At 39.7% G+C, this 17963-nt stretch overlaps 1 protein-coding gene across 1 annotated transcript in view; it reads left to right on the top strand.

Moving 5' to 3' along the window:
- The window catches only part of ADAMTS12 (ADAM metallopeptidase with thrombospondin type 1 motif 12), a 177879-nt gene that overhangs the window by 127939 nt on the left and 31977 nt on the right, over positions 1-17963 (top strand). The window contains exons 15-17 of the mRNA XM_063295767.1: positions 8927-9171; positions 11747-11888; positions 13172-13298. Coding sequence (XP_063151837.1) covers positions 8927-9171; positions 11747-11888; positions 13172-13298 — 514 coding nt within the window. The remainder of the gene's footprint in view (positions 1-8926; positions 9172-11746; positions 11889-13171; positions 13299-17963) is intronic.

The following is a 17963-nucleotide window of genomic DNA, read 5'->3' on the forward strand; positions in this document are numbered from 1 at the left end:
ACACTGACAGAATTACAGCAAACTGCTGTGCTGTTTGACCCCTGTACTGTTTGGTGACTCAAGCACAGCCGTTGCAGAATAAATGGCTTATATAGAAATAACACTGGTTTGGAAGTCTAGTCCAAACAGTCTAAAAATGAAGTGAATATGGTTTTCAGGTAAGTGTGAATAAAATTGCAGCATCCAAGCCTTATCTCATTAAATGAATCACGCTAAATGAAACAAAGCATTATTGCCCCACAATTATGCTTAGGATCGATCTTTGAAGAAGAAAAATAGCCCATAATTACTAGCTTTTTGAAATGGATCTTTGGCATTACTACTTTTCTCTCTTGATCCCTCAAGGGTTTGTGGGAGTTGAAGTCCACATATCTAAAAACTGCTAAGGTTGAGAAACACTGGTTTAAACCCTTAAAAAAAGCATTTCAGAGTTCATAAGCAAAGAATTCAGTCCAGTTCTTTCCAAAAATATGGATCCAACTATATATCTGATTTCTCCTCACCTACTTTGTGTCCCTCAACATCATCCAGAGTTTTATTTTATTTTATTTTATTTGGTCAATTTTCAAGCCCACCCATTCATTAAAAATTCTGGGCTCCATACAGAGAATTAAAAACAGTTAAGAACAAGTAAACAAAAAACAGTAACAGTAAAAAGCAGCCACGTCAGAACAGGAAGCAAACTCTACTAAATCACAATTACATAATTAGGGTCACACAACATTGCCCACCCTGTGGAAAATCCAGCTCTTTTATGCCCTATTAAGGTTTAGCGGGATCAGGGTTGTATATACTTAGTGGGGGAATGCTGTCCCAAAGAGCAAGTGTGGCCATCGACTACCAACAGATTGTCCACTTCTTCTCTGTGCAAAGCCTGGGGAGATATCTTGGCCAACTTGTATATCTTTAAAGAATAAATGCATTCCTTCTGCGAGGGAAGAAAGTTTATCCCCACTACCATTAGAATTAAAATAAAGTCTGGTAAATGTATCTTCAGATTTAAACAAAAATCCTTACAAAAAATGTCTGATCCAAAAACTGCCCTGCCAAAGCAGATAGCCAATGAGGTCCATTTTACATTATCTGGCCATTTTACCTGCAGCTGTTGCAGTAACTTTTTCCTCTTTAAGGACTGTCTTTGATATACTGGCAAAGTAGAATCCTTTAGATTCTTGAATTACAGGTTTGGAGGTTAACTAAAATTACTCTTCTTTAAAAAAAAATTTTAACAAAATTTGATATTGTGATGTGATTTCATTTATGAAGGAGACAATCGTGTGCATATCTGAGTCTCATTGGCTATAGGGTGGAATGTAATTCTGTAAGTGGTTTTATTATCTCAATTTCTGCACAGCCTGTAAAGTACATCATTATTAATTATTCTATTTTATTACACCATAGAAATGGAGACTTTGGTTGAGAATATTTTACAGCCATCATAATTTGTTAGTGCTCTAAGCTGCAGAGTTAGACATGTTTGGTTGCTAATGAGTCCCAGTGGATTTCAGATTTCAGCCCCAAACCATCTTTGAAAGATTACATACATATTTTATTGCCTTTCCTGGTAAAGCATTGTGAAACCCAGGCAGAACAACAAAATAAATTCCAGTAAAGTAATTTGCTATGTTTGACCAGCACTAGCTTGGGAAGGCAATAGGATGTGTATTTTATTATGTCCTGGCAACATTATGTAAATGCTTTAGTGGAAAGTTGTAGGTAGCTGTAGATCAATTATTTCTTTTCTTTGTAACCACATTTCATTAGAATTAAAATAAAATAGCGAGGATACTCTTTGGGATTTTGAGTGAAGCTCTTTAAGGCTGCTACGTGCTTTACTGTGATATCAATTCAGATTAGCCATATAAAAAGTAAGTACATCTAATGATGCATGCAGACAAAACTGTCATTCGAGTAACCACACAAATCATTTCCTTTCCAAGATTTTTCTCAAGTAAAAAAGAAAAGTTGTAAGCTGAAACTATGTGTACTGATTGGCTGTAGCCTATGTAGTTATGAACCCATTTCAGATCTTTAAATAGGCAGGGTTTTTTTTTTAATGCACCAAATTAGGTTATAAATAAATATATCCATTTAGTGTCCCATCTACATACTATGTACTATTTGTGAATGAACCATATGGATATGGATGCTTAAACTAGTATATGGATGTGTTTGCTACTGTCAGGGGGTGTCTATTGTGCTTTTATGGTGTTTAATTCTGTAAGCCACCTGGAGTCACTGTGTGTGAGTTGGGCAGCCTTATAAATTTGTTTAATAATAATAATAATAATTTGATTGCTGTAAGGAATACTTTACCATTTATATTTAGCCACCCAGAGTCACTGGTCTGAGATGGGCAGCTACTGTATATAAATTGAATAAATAAATAAATAAATTACAAATGCAAGAGGAGACTAAACTAACTCCTGAAGAAGAGATCACATGGAGATTCCTGTTTTAATGTTAGGTTTGTATACATTTTCATTCCTTCTCAGTTTTATAAGAGAGCTATTACTATCATTCAGGATGCTAGGCATGGAACTGGGGATTATGCGGTCTACCTGTTCTTATATGAAATTGTTAAAATACAAATTAAAAGGAAAAATATTATTTATTTTTCAGTACCCATACATTCCCATAATATATATACTATTGTGGGAATGTATGGGTACTGAAAAATAAATAATATTTTCCTTTTAATTTGTATTTTAACAATTTCACATAAGAACAGGTAGATTGCATAATTCCCAGTTCGATATACTGTTGTGGGAATGTGTGGGTACTTTGAAATACAAATGCACAGGTGATACATCTAGTTTTTCTTGAGGCTAAGCTTGTTCACAGCAACACCATAAAACAAATCCACTCCTCCAAAACTTGTTCCCAGAGAAAAACAAAGCCACTGCCCTCATCAAAATTCCTTCAGAAGTTCAAGAGATCTTCCATTTAGACCAGTGTTTCTCAATCTCAGAACCTTTAAGCTGTGTGGACTTCAACTCCCAGAATTCCCCAGCCAGCAGTTGAAGTCCACACAACTTAAAGCAGTGTTTCTCAACCTTAGCAACTTTAAGATGTGTGGACTTCAACTGCTGGCTGGAGAATTCTGGGAGTTGAAGGCCACACATCTTAAAGTTGCTAAGGTTGAGAAACACTGTCTTAAAGGCCCTGAGACTGAGAAACACTGGTTTAGACCATACTTGATGTTCTTTCTACATCAGGTTGTCCTATAAGCCTTGACCTCCTGCCATATTATTATTTAAACAACCAAGCTACTATTCATTTAAAGCCACTGGACCTGACAGGAGTCAATGTCCCCAAGTGGCCAGTAAGAGTTCTTAATAACCTGCCTTTTGGCTCAAGTCTGGTTTAGGTTTTGTGTCAGAGATGTCTGCTAGGGAGTCAGAAAAGTCAAGATGGCAGCTACAACTACACAATCAAAGCCACATCCCTTTTTACATGCTTTGCAACACATGTAAAATGGGGTAGAGCTTTGATCATGTGATTGTGGCCACTGCCTTGACTTTTTTTGACTGTCCCTCAGGGAATGCCCCTGCAAGGGCTCACTGTTAAATTTGGTTTCAAGTCCCAAACTTGCCCATGATATGAGATGAGATTAATCATGACACCCCATCCCAATAGGTAAGTATTAGGAATAATTAGTTCCTTGTCTATTAGAGACTGCATAAATAAGTAAAGGACTTAAGTAAGTAAACCGTGTATTACAGTTTCAACACCAGTTATCCCAGCCAGGAGAGATGCCTTTGTGAGCATTGTCAAAATGTACCAGCAAGCCTTTCCCGGTGCACATCTCTATGCTTGTCCAAGCCCTATTAAATAGGCTGGTACATTATTTTATATGAATAGGAATCATAGCTCTATCCAGAACACCAGCTGAAATTCACACATGCTGCATTGTGCAGCTGGGGGAAATGATCCATATTTTCAGCTATTGTTTCTTTTTCTATAAAAGCTATCAATTTCTCCTTGAGAAAAGCATGAGGGAAGTGGGGAGAGCAGAAAGCTTTGCTACAAAGCATTTTTGGGGAAAGAGCCTGGAGAATACAGATTCATAGTTGAATACTGATGTTTAACTTTTCCAAGGTTACATAAGACTTCTGTTTGGTGTTTATGAAAAAGAGAACAGAAAGGTTATGGCTGCAGTTTGCCATCCTGGCCATTACACTTTATCTGTGGGTTTACAGCTGCTTTAAAATTCAATGTATCCAGTACTGTTCTATAAAACTCTGTAGTGTAAACTTTAAAGACCTTTAAAGTATTTATCAGAAATTTCTGAGCCAAAATCGACACGAAGCTGTCCTTCCATTGCAAAGTAGATCTGAAACAGTGCTTAAAGGCCATGATAGTAAAAAAAAAAAAAAAACTCACTGACATATAGCTGCCTACAAAACTTTGCACCTCTGGTCCTCTCTCATAATGCTTTCATTTGTTGTTTATTCGTTTAGTCGCTTCCGACTGTTCGTGACTTCATGGACCAGCCCACGCCAGAGCTTCCTGTCGGTCGTCAACACCCCCAGCTCCCCCAGGGATGAGTCCATCACCTCTAGAATATCATCCATCCACCTTGCCCTTGGTCGGCCCCTCTTCCTTTTGCCCTCCACTCTCCCTAGCATCAGCATCTTCTCCAGGCTGTCCTGTCTTCTCATTATGTGGCCAAAGTATTTCAGTTTTGCCTTTAATATCATTCCCTCAAGTGAGCAGTCTGGCTTTATTTCCTGGAGGATGGACTGGTTTGATCTTCTTGAAGTCCAAGGCACTCTCAGAACTTTCCTCCAACACCACAGTTCAAAAGCATCTATCTTCCTTCTCTCAGCCTTCCTTATGGTCCAGCTCTCGCAGACATAGGTTACTACAGGGAACACCATTGCTTTAACTATGCGGGCCTTTGTTGTCAGTGTGATGTCTCTGCTCTTAACTATTTTATCAAGATTTGTCATTGCTCTTCTCCCAAGGATTAAGCGTCTTCTGATTTCCTGACTTCAGTCAGCATCTGCAGTAATCTTCGCACCTAGAAATACAAAGTCTTTCACTGCTTCTACATTTTCTCCCTCTACTTGCCAGTTATCAATCAAGCTGGTTGCCATAATCTTGGTTTTTTTGAGGTTTAGCTGCAAGCCAGCTTTTGCACTTTCTTCTTTCACCTTCATCATAAGGCTCCTCAGTTCCTCTTCGCTTTCAGCCATCAAAGTGGTATCATCTGCATATCTGAGATTGTTAATGTTTCTTCCAGCAATTTTAACTCCAGCCTTGGATTCCTCAAGCCCAGCATGTCGCATGATGTGTTCTGCATACAAGTTGAATATGTAGGGTGAGAGTATACAGCCTTGCCGTACTCCTTTCCCAATCTTAAACCAGTCCGTTGTTCCATGGTCTGTTCTTACCGTTGCTACTTGGTCGTTATACAGATTCTTCAGGAGGCATACAAGATGACTTGGTATCCCCATACCACTAAGAACTTGCCACAATTTGTTATGGTCCACACAGTCAAAGGCTTTAGAATAGTCAATAAAACAGAAATAGATGTTTTTCTGAAACTCCCTGGCTTTTTCCATTATCCAGCGGATATTGGCAATTTGGTCCCTAGTTCCTATGCCTTTTCTAAACCCAGCTTGTACATCTGGCAATTCTCGCTCCATGAATTGCTGAAGTCTACCTTGCAGGATCTTGAGCATTATCTTACTGGCATGTGAAATGAGTGCCACTGTTCGATAGTTTGAACATTCTTTAGTTGTCTCCTTTTTTGGTATGGGGATATAAGTTGGTTTTTTCCAGTCTGATGGCCATTCTTGTGTTCTCCAAATTTGCTGGCATATAGCATGCATTACCTTGACAGCATCATCCTGCAAGATTTTGAACAGTTCAGCTGGGATGCCGTCATCTCCTGCTGCCTTGTTATTAGCAATGCTTCTTAAGGCCCATTCAACCTCACTCTTCAGGATGTCTGGCTCTAGCTCACTGACCACACCGTCAAAGCTATCCCCGATATTGTTATCCTTCCTATACAGGTCTTCTGTATATTCTTGCCACCTTTTCTTGATCTCTTCTTCTTCTGTTAGGTCCTTGCCATCTTTGTTTTTGATCATACCCATTTTGGCCTGGAATTTACCTCCGATGTTTCTAATTTTCTGAAAGAGGTCTCTTGTCCTTCCTATTCTATTGTCTTCTTCCACTTCCACACATTGCTTGTTTAAAAATAATTCCTTATCTCTTCTGGCTAACCTCTGGAATTTTGCATTTAATTGGGCATATCTCCCCCTATCACTGTTGCCTTTTGCTTTCCTTCTTTCTTGGGCTACTTTTAGTGTCTCAGCAGACAGCCATTTTGCCTTCTTGGTTTTCTCTTTCTTCGGGATGTATTTTGTTGCTGCCTCCTGGACAGTGTTGCGAACTTCGTCCATAGTTCTTCCGGGACCCTGTCTACTAAGTCCAGTCCCTTAAATCTATTCTTCACCTCCACTGCATATTCCTTAGGAATATTAGTGAGCTCATATCTAGCTGATCTGTGGGTCTTCCCTAATCTCTTTAATCTGATCCTAAATTGTGCAGTAAGAAGTTCGTGATCGGAACTACAGTCAGATCCAGGTCTTGTTTTTACCGACTGTATAGATGTCCGTCACCTTTGGCTGCAAAGGATGTAGTCAATCTGATTTTGGTGTTTTCCATCTGGTGAAGTCCATGTATAAAGCCGTCTCTTAGGTTGTTGGAAGAGAGTGTTTGTTATGCAGAGTGAGTTGTCTTGGCAAAATTCTATCAGCCTATGTCCTGCTTCGTTTTGTTCTCCTAGGCCATGCTTACCTGTAATTCCAGGTGTCGTTTGACTGCCCACCTTAGCATTCCAGTCTCCCGTGATGAAAATAACATCTCTTTTAGGTGTGTTGTCCAGTAGGTGCTGCAGATCCACATAGAACTGCTCTACTTCAGCATCTGTAGTTGGGGCATATATTTGGATCACTGTGATGTTAGATGGCTTGCCCTGAATTCGAATTGAGATTATTCTATCATTTTTTGGATTGTATCCAAGCACTGCTTTCACCACTTTACTATTAATTATGAAGGCTACTCCATTTCTTCTGTGGTCCTCTTGTCCACAGTAGTAGATCTGGTGGTCATTTGATGTGAAGTGGCCCATTCCAGTCCATTTCAGTTCACTGACACCCAAAATGTCTATCTTGAACCTTGACATCTCACCAATAACCACATCCAATTTGCCCTGGCTCATAGATCTTACATTCCAGGTTCCAATGGCGTGTTGATCCTTAGAACATCGGATTCGCCGTTCACCACCAGCACCATCGGCTGCTAGCCGTCCTTTCGGCTTTGAGCTAGCTGCGTCATCGTGTCTGGGGCTATTTGAACTCATCCTCTGTTCCTCCCCAGTAGCATTTTGACCATCTTCTGACCTGGGGGAACAGGGTCTTCCGATGGTATACCGACCTATCTCTGGTTGTACTGATCCATTTAGTTTTCACGGCAAGAATACTGGGGTGGGTTGCCATTACCTTCCCCAGGGATCGCATTTAGTCTGACCTCTCTGTCATGACCTTCCCGTCTTGGGTGGCCCTTCACGGTTTAGCTCATGGCATCATTGAGGTGCTTAAGCTCCAGCACCACGACAAGGTAACGATCCTTTGCTGAAGATGCTTTCATTTACAATACTTTTTTTTCCTGCATTCTTCAGTTAGATGAGCACCTACTGAATTCTGCTGGGAAGGGATCTTATTTTCGTTAAAGATATGATTGATTCTTGTAGATGGACTGGAGAATTTTTGAAAATATTCTTATTTTAGGACTGTGCACCTTTCAAGGGTCCTGATTATTGAGGAACATTAGGTCCTAATTAGTCTTTGGGGACCAGAGTTTGCCATCAGAAATCAGAGACATTGCAAGTCATTTCTGTAGCTAAGATTGCAACATGGAAAAAATGTTTCTGTATCCTGTTAAATTTTGCTTGCAAAGCTTTCTTGTTAAATTAAAAAGGTCTAGTAATACATTATACAACACTGTGACAACTGAAAAACAAATTAAGAATTCTGTAGGGACTGGTTTGGAATTCCATAGCCACAGGACCTGAGGCACGATGCACAAGTCACATTATGGGCCAGGATGTTAGTGGAGCCCATTATGTGTGTGTTTTTCCTCTATGCAGTTAGTCCAGTGTTTCTCAGCCTTGGCGACTTTAAGATGTCTATACTTCAGATTCTGAGAGTTGAAGTCCAGACATCTTAAAGTTGCCAAGGTTGAGAAACACTGAGTTAGACTGTTATATGAAGAGCTTTGGTTATTCTTAATTTGGTGTTGCCTTGTGGCTTTTATATGGTGTTTTTATTTATGTGTTTTGTAAGCTTCCCAGAGTTAATTGGTTGAGTGCTCATATACATGTACTAAATAAATAAATCTCACCTGTTTAATGGAAGTGTGTATCCTGAAATGATTGTACATATCAGCACTATGCATCCTATTACAGCAGTGGCATACTTCTACATGGCCTGAATTTAATAGTATGTTAAAGGGTTGACCTAACTGTATGCTAATACTATATGGATATTTTTCTTTTATAAAAAAAATTAGTTCATATTTATCTCTCTCTCTGATTCTCTCTTTCTCTCTCTCTCTCTCTCTCTCACACACACACATGCAATTGTACTATCACTGTTATATAATTGTTCTCTCTCTTTGTTAAATTTCATTAATAAAATAAAAATTAAAATATTTTTAAAAGCTCCTGGAATGCTAGACAGGACTAAAGGTAGTCGAGGTCACATATTGCCCACCTCTGTTCTAAGCCCCAGGTAGGCTATTTATGGCCTTTTAGACACTGCAGGTCCCAACATCCTGGACCACTGGATGATGCCAGCTGGGCTTCAACATCTGGAGATGTTTTAAAATCCAATTTGTTTTCCTCACATAGGTTATGTTGACATTGGCCTGATTCCCAAAGGCGCAAGACACATCAAGGTGGTTGAAGTGTCAGAAGCAGGGAATTTCCTTGCTCTGCGAAGTGAAGACCCTCAGAAGTATTACCTAAATGGAGGATTTATGATTCAGTGGAATGGAGATTACAAAGTGGCAGGAACAATATTTCAGTATGGAAGAAAAGGAGATTTGGAAAACCTCACTGCTTCAGGACCCACAAATGAATCCTTGTGGTTACAGGTATGCCAGTGCGTCATGTGGGAAACAGGCATTAGCTGACAATAATGGGTGTGATGCAGACTGAATGTAGCGCAGAAAAGGAATTTTCAACATTTGCAGTTTCTCATTTCACATGCTTTTGCTGCTGCAAAGAACAGCTTGTGAGCTGGATCCAATGTGATCTACTGCATTGAACTTGATAGGTGCCAGTTTTTTAACTGGACCTTGTAGGATATTATACATGCATAGTATATATAAATATAAATATAAATATAAATAAATAAATAAATAAGCATGCTGTGAACAGCCAACAGGAAATATACCTTGGAGAAACTGATTCTTGTGGTTCCTGCCTAGTGAGACATTGTTTTGGAGTCTCTCAAAAGTTGGCAATATTTATGTACATCCCATGATTCATTCTACTGTTCAAATCTTAAATGACATGGAGAAATCTGTTCTCTTCTGCACATGGTCATCCTATAGAAAACCACAGAAAGTATGGTCCTGCAATAAATATTGCAGAGGAGATTATTTCTGGCCTAGCCATCTCTTCTGTTAGTTTTTCATAGTTTCAGAATTCCCTGTATATACCTAGTTTTCACTGAATTGTGTGCATTATCTCCTTTCTTTGTCTCTCTCTCTCTCTCTGTATCATTGTTGGGGAATGGGTATGTTGTCCAATGTACTAATGGATGATCACGTTGATATGCCTGGTAATATATCAAATTAATTTCTCAAGGTGAACCTACTGTGAATTGGATGTAATCTCCAGATAATTAGACGGTTCTGTCTCTACGTTTTGTTCCTATGTGTCTTTTCCTCTATCTTCTTTTAATAGCCAGCCCATTCTGTTTAACTTTCCCAGTTCCTGAGGCTTCCCCCTCTTAGTCACCATTTTATAGATGATGACTATCAATGGTTCCCACTAAGGTGTATCAGGTTTTCTCATCCTTGGGGATTTTTCTCTTTACTTTTGCAAAAATCCTCTGCCCACAATACCTTGCTCTGATGAACTACCCCTCAGACTAGGCATTTGGGCTAGAAGGCCTTCTAGAAAACGGTCCTGGTCAGTTTCCTGCTATATTGGCCCCAGTCTACTGCTCCAAATCTGTCACTCTTCTCAAACTGCCACTGGAGCCAGTTATCTGCCTGATAACTGTGTTGCCCAGCATGTATGTATTGGTCACTTTTTTTTTGTTTGGGAAAAAGGAAGAGGAAGAAGATGATGATGATTTTGGTGCTATAGAACATATAGCCTGCAGATCTCGTTAGATTATCATTCCAGGGGCTTATGGAAAGGATTGTTGGTTTTATACTTCTTTGACTGAACACATCAAAATATTAGAGCTGCAAGATCTGGGATGCAAAAATAAATGGAAGCAAAGAGATCCAGAAAACTGTAATTTGTTTTGCTATCTTGTTGTGAGAGAAGGTGAGGAGGCTGGGAAGGAAGCAGGAGGAACTCCAGACATAATCCACAGATGAGAGAGAGTTGGTTAGTGTTGAAAGTCCTGGCAAATCCAGCATGCCTCATTAGCGTGTGAATTAGCGTGTAAATTGAGTTGTCCCACAATGCAACTCTGAGGAAGCTGTTTGTTGCCACTCCCACTTCCTCTCTCTCCCCTTCCTCTTCTTGCACTCAGGGAGAAGCAAGCATGCTGCTTTGCTCTCCATTCATCAGGGCCATGTGCTTGGGCCTTGATGAAGGATTCTGCCCCTTTCTTCCACACAGCTCTTGGCAGCTGTAGGGCTGAGAGTTTAGGGCAAACTAAGTATTTAGAAAGAAAAGAAGAACAAAGGAACTTCATCTTTTCCACCAAGATGGATGTAACACAAGCAACAATAAAGTCAGTAAAAAATTCTTTTACTTCTTAACCTAATATGTCTAAGCGCGTGATTCTTTATGCTTGGGTGGGCTGAATGTGTAAGATCAATAACCTGTGTTTCTCTGACATGCTCATTGAAGCTATTTTAAGATAATCTTTTTCTGTGTCAGCTTCTCAGTTATGTTATAAGCTCTGCTCCATTTCATTGGTTCTAGCAGGCCACTAAATTGGCTTCAGTTAGCAGTTTACATCTACACAAGTCAAGGTGGCAGCCATGATGATAAGCCTGAAATGATGTGCGTTAAAAACAGGTGGAGCTTCAATCACACTGTAGTGGCCACCATCTTGACATTTTTAGCATAATCTGCAGAAAACCCTACATATCTACAGTTCATACCAGCTTGTAAGAAGCCTGGAGGGAAGAGATTCAAAATGTTCAAAGAGACTTCATCTTAATGAGCACAATAATTTATTTATTATTTCCACCAAACTGGAGAAACTCAAGATAGCTAAATAATAGAGGGCTGGAGTGACCCCTGCAGTTTCCAAGAATAATACTTTATCTTTAATTCTTATATTAAAACTCCTTTTTAACGTCTCTGTGTGGTTCTTGCTTCCTTAATTGTGATCTGTGGTTTGGGGCTTGGCTCATGGCCTTCTGGATCTTTGTAGCCCCTACCTGGTAGTCCTAAAATAGAGAAAAAGAAAAGAAGAGAGTATTCCGGTTCAATATCATTTTGTGATTGAAATGTACAATAAATCTTGTTCAGCTCCTTTTTCAGGAGAATAACCCTGGAATAAAATATGAATACACTGTCCGCAAAGACTCCCACTTGGAGAACGAAGTGGAGGAGCCTGAATACTTTTGGAAATATGGAAGCTGGACAAGTTGCAGCGTAACTTGTGGCAGTGGTAAGAAATCACAATGCTCCAAGTCCCTTTCCTCTCTCTTGTCAGCTGCTTTGGTCTCACCGTTCATTATTCTAACGATATACCAACTTGGGTATAATGAAATTGCTCCAGAACTGGCAAATAGTGTTCTATTAATACCTTATTTACATGCCCTCTGAAAGGCCACCAATAAAATCAGCATACAGAAAGCTAAACTATGTGTCTACTAATCACTAATGAGTTAGACTTCAGGCAAAGAATGGTATTTTTCCTAATCCAGGTAATAAAAGCAGCTTTTGTTTTATTTGTTTGTTTGTTTGTTTATCAAATTTATATGGCTGCCTATCTCACAGGAAGTGACCCTGGGCGGCGTACAGCAAAAAGTTATAAAAACCATGAACAGGTCAAACACAGTCATATTTTAAAAGTTAGAAAAAACACACACACACACACACACACACACACACGAAATTTGATCAGCAATGGCGCCACCTCAGGATCTCACCGGTCCCCTGATACCCTCAGCCCCCTGATGACAAAGCCGGAAAACCAACAGGGATGGAGCTGGTCTCTCTTCAGATGGAGAGAGATGGGAAAATGTTCCATAAGGCAAGCTTTATTTTGCCCTAACTTAATTTTAAAACTTCTGTCTTTAAGAAGGTAAACTTTCTGTGTGTGGCAGTAGCTCATATTAGGGGTTAGCGCTGCTGGGGAACTGCTGAGCCCACAGATTTTCAGGAGGGCATCCTGCCTGACCAAATGCCGGCACCAAATGTTCAAAAACTAGACTGGAGTTTTAAGTTTTTTAATTTTACGTTTTTGCCCTGATTTAATGTGGTTATTGCACCGTAAAAATCAACCATCTTTTCATGTGTGTGTTTTTTTTTAATTAAGCGTAGAAAGCATATTAGCTCTGTTCAAACTAATAATAACTGAGCAAGTAATTGCTGGAGGTGACCTCTCGTTGCCTCTGTGGAGTGATTAATGTAGACAAGAGAATTTCACTCTTGTCAGAAACTAAAAGTATGTAGTGAGCAGAGCAGAGCTCAACCAGCTTCAACCAATCACGCATTACTGGTAGGCTAGCTACCCAGTACTTGGACATGGAAGGCCAAGATGAACTGACCTCCCTGCCCAGAAGCATACATGCCCAAAGCTTTTTGTAAACGCCCTCCTGAAACTCTGTGTACCCAGCAACTTCCCAGCAGTGTTAACCCCTAATATGAGTTACTGCCACACACAAAAATGTTTACCTTCTTAAAGATACATGTAAAGATTTTACATTTCTTGTTTCCTTCTTCTAGGGTTTCAAAGACAGATTGCCCACTGTATGAAAAAGGGGAAGAGTGTGGTGAAAAACTTGTTTTGTGATCCAGAAACACAGCCCAAGGCAAAACAAAAAAAATGCATTGAAAAGGATTGTCCACCAAGGTATGCACATGTATAATATAATATAGAGGAAAGTATTTTAAGATAATGATGACAAATGAACTATAATCTTTCCGGGGGGTGGGAAAATTGGTCCATCACAAGCCATATAAGATTACAGAAAAAATAACTTTTCAAATTAAATTAAAATTAAACTGTGTGAGGGATCAGTAATAATATGACAATGGGTTAGCAGAGTGAATAACTCAATAATGTTTTAGCCACTATCCCTTATTCCAACTTTTTGTCAGCTTCTGGCTAAGTCAACAATTTTCTCAGGCAATGATCCAGAATCTACATTCATTCAGACAATAATGAACTAAAGCTTTCAGCAACGAGAAGGACCAGTAGTAAAGGATGATGGGCAGCAGTGTGTACAGGGAGGGGCTTAAAAAAGTCAAGAAGAGGCCGTTGCAACTGTGCAGTTGAAGTCCCACCAATTTGTATGTGCATGTGACACTGAAACACATACAAAAGGGATGGACTTTGATTGCTCTGCGCAACTGCCATATCGATTTTTTTTACCCCCATGGATACCACTGGTGATAGATGATGTACTTTAATAACATCATGTTTTATATCCTCACTAATTCTCTTAGTTCTGCCTTTGCAACATGGCATATCTTAGGAGGTTGTTATAAGGGAGGTGTTGCCAAAGCACCATCTATAAACTCTCTAAATTAAATTGTAAAATTTTTTAATTTAAACATTGGTTTAATTTTCTTAAGATTTTGGGGTTCTCACAGATTTTAGGTGAAAATTACAAAGTTTTTGCATTCTTGCACCAGAACAGATAAGATCTCAGAGAAAGGTTTGTGAGATTTCAGCAGTCATTTTTGGCATGGCCACTATTGATCCGAAAAGGTTGCCAAACCCTGTCATAACGTGAACTGAGATAATGTGTGAAGGACTTTAAATTGAAAAGTCATAAATTGTGTGGTGTATCGCTGCAGATTGTGGCATTTCCCAAGGAGAGATAAAGTCCCCTTCCCCTTGAATCAAAGGTAAGGAAAAGAATCTTTAAATAAACCATGAAGGTCAGTCTTCATGTCATCAGCCTGTTGATCAATCTTATTTCTCTGATTAATTTCCTATTTGCATATCTAAACATTCCAAGTTCTGACTACCTACCTGAGCATGGAGCAGCTCTCAAAGATTTCTTCCTGTGTTGGGGGCCATCTTAATAGCTAACATGTGACTGAAAAAGTTCTACAGGAGATGTGGAATGTAGGACCATTGCCATATGCCTCTGAAGGCCAGTTCTGAGGCATATGGCAATGGTTTGCCGATGCTATACAAAACTTCCTAAATGTTGACCAGTAGAGATGAACTAAATGGATTGCTTGTTCTGGCTCCTTCAATTTTGTAATTTCTAATCATCGATTTTCTTTCAGTCAGAAAATACTGATTGAAAAAGGGGATCATTTTCTTCCTCTGCCATGCTGCTGATAACAATTGCCCCACTTATTTCTCTCAGTTTAGAAACTGCAAGCTTTTCCCTCAAGGCTAACTATATCCCAGAAGAAGGGGGATAGTTTTTGCAGATATATGATGCAGAAGGACAGAGCTACACTCATTCTCTTCCTATATCACAATTCTGATGAAAGTTACATCCATACCTTGCTTGTTACTTGTATTATCTGATTAAACATCAAAGAGTCAATAGCAGATGATATCATTTCTAGGTTGGCCTTCTGTTGCATTTAATCATATACGTGACTTTTCAGAAGTTAGGAGGTAAAATCAGTTTACCAGTCAATGTCCATTGTATTCATTTATTATTCCACAGCATCTGTTTTTTTCTGAAAATCATTTTAAGAAAAGCAAAACGCAAGAAAAAACACATTAATTTTCACAAGGAACATTCCCTAATATATGCAATTTGAATGTATCTCAATTGCATCAACTTTCCTAGTACCCATTATTTCAGTGCAACAACTTCACTATGTGTTTCTATACTTCACATAACTGTCCACATATTTCCCAAATATATGAGGTTTAATATGCCTTTTTAGAAATAATTCCCATAAAATTTAGATTTACTTACTGTGGCAAGAAAGTAGGATTGCAGCCTGAATCTATTGTATACTCTCTCTGCTATGAACTTTAAAAAATCTGAGGGGATTTCATTGTCTAAGAATGTTAATCATGATTAAACTAACTAGCAGATAATTTTATGATGGCTCATGCTGATTTTGCAGAGTAAACACTGAACATCTGCTACAAGCATTTACTGGGTTTTCTGCCCTTATAACAGCAATGTATGCTGATCACATCTCAGTGGGTGGCCATCTTTGGAATGACATTATAGTCCCTGTAAATAGCGTGCTTGTTCTTTAAAACACAAACCACAAAGTTGCTATAATTATTCTGTGCTAATTATTTGGATGCTAACTGATAGTACAATCTTATTTGAAAATGAGTGGCCTCTGTGATATCACAGTGAACAAAAAGGCTCAGAGGCATCCCTGCATAGAGAGAGTTTGAAAATGAAGAGTTCTAGACTCACCAAAGAAAAAGTGTTTATTTATTTAATCGAACATACAGTATATGGCTGCCCATCTCACAGACAGTGATTCTGGGCGGCGTACAACAAAGCCAATTATTTACACGTATTATAAAACCAATTAAAACAATTATATTAATAATTGAAACCAAGATCACAAGAGGGTCAAAATCAGAATATTATGCATGAAATAGCCACCATGTGGGCTCCCTGCTGTCAATGTCCTAACAGCCAGGAACCACGCTGAGACAAGGAATAGGTCTCTAGTGCTTTATTACTGCTACATTAGACAGAAAATCCTAACAAACTGAAGAAGCGTGGGAAAAACCCAGACAGATAAACCCCAAAGGTTAAGGCAGGTCTGATCTGTGTCTCTTTGAATGGCTGCTTAACTCCTCAGTACTACGCATGCGTTTTCCACCCTGGATAGAGGCCCCTTCCTGCTCACCATCAGTACTCATGACAGTCAAGGGATCCCCAAGCCTGATGAAAAAACCACATTTTGAGGGCTTTCTGGAAGGCCATAAGGGTTGGGGCTAACTTCACCTTGGGTGGGGGGGATGAGGTTCCAAAGGGCAGGCACCACAGCAGAAAAGGCTCGTCTCTTGGGTCCCATCAGATGGAACTCCTTAGCAGACAGGACCCACGGCATGCCTCTCCTGCTGGACCTAGTGGGATGGGTAGATGTAATCAGGAGAGGCGATGTCTCAGATAACCTGGCCCCATGCCATGTAGGGCTTTACAGGTCAAAATGAGTACCCTGAGTTAGACCCGGAAGCAAACTAGTAACCAATACAGCTTACAGAGCAGAGGTGTAACATGTGTCCTTCTAGAGGCACATGTAACTGCCCTTACCACTGCATTTTGCACCAGGTGGAGCCTCCAGGTACTCTTCAAGGGCAGCCCCATGTAAAGAACATTACAGTAGTCCATTTTGGAGGTGACAAGGGCATGGGTAACTGTGAGCAGAGCCTCACAATCTAGGAACAGGCATATCTGGTGCCCAATACGAAGTCGTCCAAAGGCCCTCCTGGCCACGACTGCCATCTGCTCCTTGAGCATGAGTCATGAGTCATGAGGACCCCCAAGTTGCACACTGGGTCTGTTTGGGGCAGTACCACCCTATCCAGTACCAAAGATGGTAAAGTCCCAGATTCGGGAGGCCCTAAAAGCCAAAGCCACTCGATCTTGCCAGGGTTCAGTAGAAGCCTGTTGTTCCCCATCCAGACACCCACAGCCTCCAGGCATCAGGACAGGACATCAACTTTGCTTAAGTGCCGGGTGCAGAGACGTATGGTTGAATATCATCGGCGTATCAGGTTATATTGTAATGCAATGTAGATGTTTACGCAGAGGTTCAGTAGGATTTGTTCTCAACTAAGGTGCAGTTAAAACTGCAGTTTAAGGCAGATTCCATTGCCCCCAGTTCTATTATTATGCAAATAATTCTGGGTGACTCACAGTGCAAAACAATTAAACCGCATGAATGCAAGCATAATAAATACAAAATAAAAATGCCGATGCCAAGGCACCTCATACATAGTCTTTGGCCACAAATTCACCAATGTTGGACTGTGCTAGAAACCCAAGCAACTGAACCCCCTTGTACCGGACAAATTCTGTTGCTCACTTTTTTTGGTGTTTTTTATCCTTAACTCAGTTTGAATTGCATTGCCTTTAAGAACAGAGGACATTTTCAAAACAGGACTGTTTTCCATGCAGCATGACACATATCTAAGTTCATTGAAGAATGTTGTAAGCAGAAATATAATCAGATATGACATGTTTGTTCATCGGTTTATTGACTCTTTCTCCTATGAGATACATTTTAAATCAGGCTTACCTAGATCTGGGATGAGCATCCAGACAACCACTATATGATCATAAAGAATTTTTAAAAACTCTAAATCATTGCTGCCATCTAGTAATTGTTCTGGTTTTTGTAGCCCAGATCTGCTCTCCCTGAGATATTTACCTATGCAGTGAGCAGTTGGGAACAGTAAGTTACATAATTTCCCAGGGGCGTGCCTTTTGGCTTTGAGAGAACTAGCCACATTCTAAGGCTTGAAAGCAAGGGAAGAGCAGCTCTGTTTTCCAGCACAGAAGCTGATATATAGGAGGCAGGTAACTGATAAAAGTCTGGCTTCCAAACAGTGTATGGA

This window comes from Candoia aspera, chromosome 2 (assembly GCF_035149785.1).
Source record: "Candoia aspera isolate rCanAsp1 chromosome 2, rCanAsp1.hap2, whole genome shotgun sequence".
Taxonomy (NCBI): Eukaryota; Metazoa; Chordata; class Lepidosauria; order Squamata; family Boidae; genus Candoia; species Candoia aspera.